This window comes from Lupinus angustifolius, chromosome LG15 (genome assembly GCF_001865875.1).
Source record: "Lupinus angustifolius cultivar Tanjil chromosome LG15, LupAngTanjil_v1.0, whole genome shotgun sequence".
NCBI lineage: Eukaryota > Viridiplantae > Streptophyta > Magnoliopsida > Fabales > Fabaceae > Lupinus > Lupinus angustifolius.
The window spans coordinates 15191540-15199967 of record NC_032023.1 but is presented as its reverse complement, the minus strand read 5'-3'; the positions used below and the strand labels follow the sequence as shown (position 1 = coordinate 15199967).

General features: G+C 31.5%; 1 protein-coding gene across 2 annotated transcripts; it reads left to right on the top strand.

Annotated features, from left to right (window-relative positions):
• On the top strand, positions 5747–7644 carry LOC109328763 (dof zinc finger protein DOF4.6-like). 2 transcript variants are annotated; one of them, XM_019562374.1, is made up of 2 exons: positions 5747–5915; positions 6446–7644. In XM_019562374.1, exons 1-2 carry the CDS (start codon positions 5892–5894, stop codon positions 7304–7306), a joined length of 885 nt encoding a protein of 294 aa, XP_019417919.1. In that variant the 5' UTR covers positions 5747–5891; the 3' UTR covers positions 7307–7644. The 2 variants fall into 2 exon arrangements, with proteins under 2 accessions (XP_019417919.1, XP_019417920.1); XM_019562375.1 differs by lacking the exon at positions 5747–5915 and adding an exon at positions 6002–6314.

Genomic DNA, 8428 nt, shown 5'->3' with positions numbered 1-8428 from the left:
CTGGTTATACTAAATCTAAGGCTGATTATTCTCTATTTACTAAGATCAATAAAAATAGTTATATTGTTATTCTTGTATATGTGGATGATCTTGTAATTGCGGGAAATAATCTTGATGAGATACAGATCATTAAAGCTCTTCTTGATAAGAAATTCAACATCAAAGATTTAGGCACACTTAATTACTTTCTTGGCATTGAAGTTGCAAGAAACAAAGAAGGAATAAACTTGTGCCAGAGAAAATATGCCCTGGACTTATTGAAGGACTCAGGGCTTCTAGGGTGCAAACCCTGTTCCAGACCTATGGATAGCAATGCCAAGCTTCATAGCAAATCTTGTAACCTTTATTCTGATGTAACCTTCTATAGAAGACTAATTGGTAGGTGGTTTATTTAACTCACACTAGGCCAGACATATCATTTTTTGTTGGCCATTTGAGTCAGTTTTTAGCTGCTCCAACCATTGATCATTTTAAGATGCTTTGAGAGTATTGAGATATGTAAAAAGTTCTCCTAGAAAGGGCATGTTCTTTCCATCTAAGAATGACATAACCTTAAAGGGCTTTAGTGATTCAGACTGGGCTTCTTGCATTGACACACGAAGGTCAGTCACTGGTTTCTGCTTTTTCCTTTGAGAATCCTTGATCTCTTGGAAAAGCAAGAGACAAAGAACTGTGTCTAGATCATCTGCTGAAGCAGAGTATAGGGACTTGGCTCTGGCAGGATGTGAGGCTCAATGGTTAATATATCTATTTGATGATTTACAACTGAATCATGTTAATCCTATAGTTTTGTATTGTGACAACCAATCTGCATTACATACTGATGCTAATCCTGTTTTTCATGAAAGGACTAAGCACATTGAAATGGATTATCACACCATTAAAGAGAAGGTGGTGGAAGGAGTAGTGCATCTTCTGCCTATACCTAGTAATCATCTGATTGATGATATATTCACTAAAGCAAAACCCCATGGCATCTTTATCAATAATGCACCCAAGCTTGGATTGTGTAGCATACACACTCCAACTTGTTGGAGGGGGGGTTAAACTTAATAAATTCTTATTCTAGTACTTTTGTTCATCACAGGTTAAAGGATGAAGGTGTTGAGAATGAAGTTGCAGCAGAAGATGAAGTTGCAAATGCAGAAGGTGTTGCAGATGCAGATGGATCATTCAAACACTTTGAGTCAGCTGCATTGACTATGATTCAATGCACTCCTGTTGAATCAGTTCATACAATTCATGACACATCACACTATGGAACTCCTCATGTATCCCTTGGCAATCATGTCATACACCCTCATAACATTGTGCATCCAGTTCACACACAAGCTTCTCCTCAAGGCTTTCATTACACTGAACTTTGTTCTTGCACCAGTTGGGAATGTCTTCTCAGTCAACCAACTTGGCTTATTGATCAACGTTTCCAAGCCTTGTTCAATTATCGATTACTTAAGTCACAAGCGATATCACTATATATGATATTGTTACTAGTTATAGTTGTATTCTTTCTATTCTTGTAATCTTCCTTTTATTAGCAAGTTTGTTAGGTTTAGTTGTTATTTTATGCTATAAATAGCAGCCTTCCTTTTGTAATGTATTCAAGGTATTTTTACACTCTTTCATTAACAATACATAAGTTCCTTTGTTCCAAGTTTACATCATTCCATTTATCTTCATTTTCTTCTTCATCAATCAAGATCCTCAACACATGGAGGTACCATTTCTAAGATGACATCTTTAGTATATGTAAATAGCTAATGAATTATAAAGAAATAGTTTTCAAGGAACCCGATACTCATAGAAATCTTCAACCAATGGGCCAAAATAGAACGATATTATAAGTGAATGAGAAATCACATGCATCTTGACTATAAATATAAAAAATAATATATCATTCTATTAAATTCTTATACTAATTATTCTAGAGTTTAAAATCTATGCACTGATAATGTAAAGTTTTTTACATTGTACATCATCCATCGTTGATTTTTATTATTTTTGTTTGAGAGTCAATGGTTGTTAACAAATCAATGGTAGATGATTGCTAACAATGTAAAAGACTGTTACATTATTAATGTATACATATTAAATTCATTATTCTACCTACAAGAAAGTGACATATATCATAATGTGATATTTTATTTATTAATGATTAACTTACAAGTTACATGTGTCACTTTCTTATGGATAAAATAATTAATAAGAGGGGCTCTTATTCATAATTTTGTTATCGTTTATCTTCAACAAGGCATGCCATCTAAAGGACTAACATTTTTTAGCATAAAGAAACTTCACTATATAGTTTAGTGACAACTATCCTCTTTAAAACTTGTCATTGTTGGATGGAGATCACCTATCATAAGTCAATTATATATTAACATGTTGATAAAATAAAAAATTTAAAAAGAAAAAGTAATAAAATATAGTACTCTGATTGGCTTGAGACATGAAGTGAGACAACGTGTGGGACAAGTGATCTCCATCCATCATTGTTATGGACAGTTTGATGGATTGAGATCACTCATCCTGAATCTGTCTTAATTCATGTCTCAAGCCAATCAAAATGTAACCTTTTATTTTTAAAAAATTTCTTTTTAAAATTTTTCTTTTATTCATATGGCAAAATGTGATAGGTTTAGACAGAGAATAAAACACGGTTAGGAACATGTGATCTTTTTTACCTTTTTTATACCACATGTTACTTGGGACTCAAGAACCCAAATACTATACCATTTCTTTAGGCCGATAGGTTGAAGTTAGTTATTACAAAAAATCAAATCAAATACGATACCACTTGTTCAGTCCAATAACTCTAAGACAGTTATAATAATACAAAAATTAACAATGTAATACTATTGATTTGACAGTGTCCAAAAATGTTAATAATTTCAAGGTATAATTAAACTCCATAAATATACGCAGGTAACATTATTTGTTTATTCTTATCATATTTATATAAGGTTGCCCGATAAATAGCCCTGCAGCATGCTTAACTGGATAATCCCCATACGTTCTTTTTCTTTCCATTTGGATCGAACAATTCATGTCTCTCTCATTTTCTCCTTTTTCACTTTTGCTTTTTCCTTTATCACAGACAAATTTATTGAAGTGAGACCCTACTTCATACCGATTTTTTTAAAACAAATGGATGCAGGTAATGATTTTCTGATCGACACAATAAATATTCATTATTCACTAATCTAGTCAAGCAGATGACTGCAATGGTTTCGTTGCTTTAGCATATATGGAATTCGATTTTAATTATATATTTCCATGTCATAATATAATTGTTGAGATGTTCATAACAAAATGTAATTTTAGACATGGTTTTTTCCTTACATTATTATTATATATATGCTTCATTATTGTAAAGCTTAATTTTTTATGATATGTGAGTAATACATATGATAATTAAAATATTTTACACTCAAAGTGCATCATGATTTTATACATGTATCGACCACATCAAGTAAAGAGTATTGTGTTATTGTAGGAATTGAGAGGATGTAAGTTACAAAAGAAAACACAATACAATTACATATCAATTAGTTGTTGAATGATCAAATTGATAACACAAAACGAAAGTTGCATTTTCTTTGTCACTGAATTGTTAAAAACTTGTAGGAGTGATATATGTCTACATACTCATTCTATTAATAATCATTTCTATCTCCCTTTTAAATACAAAATCATCATTTATATTTAAGATAAAAATAATAAAAAATACTAACATTGCCCTCGTAGATAAAAATTTACTCATACTTCTTGAGGCAAACATTCTTAATTCTGGCGCCATGACAAATCCAACCAACACTTGGTTAGATCGGTTTATGACCTTCTTATTCAGCAACACCAACAATTGGCACAAAATAACAACCATTTCCATATCCTTTGAAAACCCAAAGCTCCATTAAATGTGACTACATTTGCATAGAGACATTTTAAGGATGAGAATAAAGTATCTACTTGATTATACTACGAGATAATTTATCTCTTCGGTTAGTAAAAATATGACATGCGTACTATTTTGTTTTATATTAAAAACTTTTTTTATAAAAAATAATTAAATATGACACATATCATGATTTTAGTAGTTATAAGGAGATAATTATCTCCTTATATCATGAGATATTTTATTCCCTTTGAATAGACTACAAACTTTGGGCGCACTTCTCAAGAGGGGTATCTTTAGCTCATAGAGGAGATCTCTTATGCCCTTTTAATTTGCTATGAATATGCATAAACTTCTAAACATATTTTCCCTTCTTGCAATCTCACTTATTCATTCTAACAGTTATTCTACAATTGGTTGAATATCAACACATCTCTTCCTCTCCAACCTCTACATCATTTTACTACTCACATGGGCTTGATTTCTCACATGCATTATTCAAAACTCTAGAGTGTCATATGCTTAGCCACTATATGGGTTATCTAGTTATACATGAACAATTTTATCTTTAATTTTGTCCAACCCTCTCTTCAGCAGATTCTTGAATCCGCTAGGATTAAATCTTGGATTTGGATCAATGGACAAATAGATAAAGATTCATTTATATATTTGGACTGAATTTCTAACCTCATATCTTGTCTTATCATCGACTTTTAATTACTTTTTATCTTCCACTTTTTTGTTCTTTTTTTTTTTTTTTTTTTTTGAAGCATTTGTAACTCTTTTCCACTTCTAATAAAATGTTACCTTTTCCTCATAAAAAAACTTATGGAGGCAAATCTCGTTTGTTGATGGGAGAATTATGTTGGTGCATAATTTAGAAATATCTTTATAAACATTATTTGAATTATGAAACTTGTTTTTGTTCTTGTGAGCACCTAAAAGCTTACATAAAAGGTATCTTACATAAAAAATTAGAATATATAACAAAAACAAGTTGATTATTTTATCCATTCATAAATGAAAATGTATATTGAGAAGTGAGAACACAATTTGATATCATAAATCATGTCCTAAATCTTGTTTCATACTAATAAAAACATGTTATATCAATTAAAAAAATTAAATATTCATTATTTTTTCTATTTTTGATTTATTGTTATTGGTGTAGTATATGATTGAAGATAACATATTTTTTTAGGGTTGAAGTATCTTGTAATTAATAATAGTTTTTGTCTTTTACAAAATTTATCCTTAGTAACTAATTACTTTTTTTCTTTTATGGTGGGCCAATTATAAATGACTTACATAAGTTCGTGCAACATATAATAATTATTCATCTATTAGGCTAATTTAAATAATGCTGGTTAAGATGTCTTGGATCATTTTATCGATAATCTTTTGATTATAAGCCATCTCTATATAACATACTATTATAAAAAATTTAGACTTGTAAAATATCACTTTAAACTAGGGTTCATCCTTAATTTTTGACGAGTTGTGTGTTACATTCTACTTACAAAGAGATATCTGGAAGGAAGAAAAGAACATCAGATATATTGAATTTAAAGAATCATCAATTCCTTCTTCCTCATAATAGAATCAACCGACTAAATCTACTGTGCTTCTACAAAAAGACACTAATGAAGAATATTGTTGACTTCTATGAAACACTTTTATCACTAGCTAGGCTTACATTCTATGTTCACAAATTTTCCATATGTGTCATCATATCATATATAACATAACTTTATTATAGAGGTAATTAAAAATTTAGAAGGTTTTAAAAAGACTATGCTACCCCTGTGAAATATAGCTAGCTAGTTGGCCAACACATGGAACTATAGAAGTGATGGAACCACCACTATATCTCAATTCTATTAAGCTTTTTTCAGTCCACACTTGCTTTTAAGACTCTCTCCCTCTGGAAAAGTGGTTGTGTTTCTTTCTTTGAGGACTCCATAGCTTTTCCTTTTTCCCTTTCCATCTTAAATCCATGGACACAAGTCAGTGGGCACAGGTATAGAGAACTTTTTTTATGTTTTCTTTAGATATAATCATGAATTTTGTTCTTGGGCTTGTGATATTAAAACCATGATTTATATCATTTTTTTTTGGGTTTTTTAAATTGCTTTGATTTTATTATTGTTATAGTTCTAAGTGATGTTTTACTTTTTCTCCTACTTTTTTCTGATGTTCAGCTTAGCTCCCCCACACATTAAATTCAATTTTTGTTGCTGTCTTATTGTGATCTTTTGTCCTTATTTTTATATTTCCTTCTATGAAACTTTAAAGTATACTGCACCTTTCTTTTCCCCATATTTTCCTTTCCACACCATCAGATAAAGGAGCAAGTAAATTACCCAAGAAAATTTTTGACAAATTTGTTTGATGCTGTTGTAACCCCTTAATTAAAAGTGTAAAAAATAGCTTCTATATTTTTCTTCTTTATTTCATTCTCCCCTAAAGATTTTTGTGTTCAGCTATGTCCTTTTCCTGTCTTTTGTTTTTATTATTTTTTATTTTAAATTATGGATATTAATTTTTCAGGGTATTGGAGTGGTTAAACCTATGGAAGGTTCTTCAAAACCACCTCAATCTCAACCTCCTATGTTAGAGAGATCAAGGGCAAGGCCTCAAAAGGATCAAGCTTTGAACTGTCCAAGGTGCAATTCAACAAACACTAAATTCTGTTACTACAATAACTATAGTCTCTCTCAGCCAAGGTACTTTTGCAAAACATGCAGAAGGTATTGGACTGAAGGTGGTTCCTTGAGAAATGTTCCTGTTGGTGGTGGCTCAAGAAAGAACAAAAGATCCATGAATCCTTCAACATCAACAACAACAACTACTTCTTCACAACATGGTCCATCAAATAAGAAGCTTCCTGATCTATCAACAACACCAAACAATTTCTCTCACTCAGCTTCTCAGAACCCAAAGATCCATCATGGCCAAGATCTTAACTTAGCATATCCACCACCAACTGAAGACTATAGCACCTTATCTAAATTTATTGAGGTTCCTTATAGCACTGAATTAGACAAAACTCAACATCACCACCTTCAAAATCAAAGTTCTTCAGCTATGGAACTTCTCAAAACTGGGATCACTACTTCTTTCATGCCTATGACCTTGTCAGATTCCAGCACTATGTATAACTCAGCTGGTTTTCCACCTTTGCAAGATTTTATTAAGCCTGGCCTTAACTTCAGTCTTGAAGGGTTTGAAAATGGCTATGGTGGTATCCATGGAATTCATCAAGATGGTGCTAGTGGTGCAAGGATCTTGTTTCCTCCTGAGAATTTGAAGCAACAGGTTCCAAGCAGTGCTGAGTTTCATGAGCAGAATAGAAATCAAGGGGATTCAAGTGGCTATTGGAATGGAATGTTAGGTGGTGGATCATGGTAGATATTAGAAAATGAAAAAAAAAGTGATGAAAAGGTGAAAGAAGAAATTAAAGCTGAACAAAGGGGTTGGTGTTTTTTTTAGCTTTGTTATTTTTGCTCTTTTTTAATCTCAGTGTGGCTGTTTGGAGTGTGATCAGAATCACTAACCAAAAATAGGGTAAATGGCTTCTATCTTGGTTCTTTAATTTTTGGTCTTCTTTTCCTTTCCCTAGTCCCATTATGGGATTTGGCTTTTGATGAAGAATGTGCGATGCATTTTGAAGCTACCTTTCATTTTAGGTTAAAAAGCTTTTCTGTTGTTGCACGTTCATAACCTATATCTGAAGACTTTTAACTCCACTTGATTTTATGCTTTACCTTGTAACAAAAACCATGTTATTTTATCATGATCTACACTCATGGTTTTGCTTCTTAGACAAGGGAATGAAGAATATCAAGGGTTGCCGTCAATTACTATTGTTCTTTATTGTCAGGTATCTATTTGTCGGTCACATACATGAGCCCTTAGTCTAAATCTCCAATAGTAATGAGTCTATTACTAAAATATGAGAAAAAATGGTATATTAAATTTAAATGGAAAGGATCCAGATTCATGAGAATGGTATTAAATTTTACTTTTCTATTATTATAGATGTTTTCTTCTGATAAAAAAAGCTAATTTAGACTAATAGTACCATTTACTTGTGAAGGTTAGTGCACCTAATCACTAGTGTTTTATTTGTAAGTTGTGAACATGGATATTATGGTTGATTATTTTTATATAGTGTAGTTTTGGGACATAAAGTGAAGTTGGAAATGATGGCTGTCAAATCCTTTGCAGGAAAAGTGGTCTCCCTATCTTTCATCCTTTCTCTTTTACTTTCATTTTGCTTTGCCAATCGATCAGAACTTTGTGTCAGATCTTAACTGTACCCTCTTGCTTATTCAGATTCTTCCTTCAATTAAACCAGTTTTCATCAAGCAACACTGCAATGAGATCTAAAAAACTAAAGTAATGTATGACTTGCTTGGTAAGACATATGAGCCTTCATTAATTAAGAGTAATATAAATTATCATGGTTTTATTAAATTTTATCAGATATGTGTGCATGTCAACCTAACTTATCGTTATATAAGAATTTAA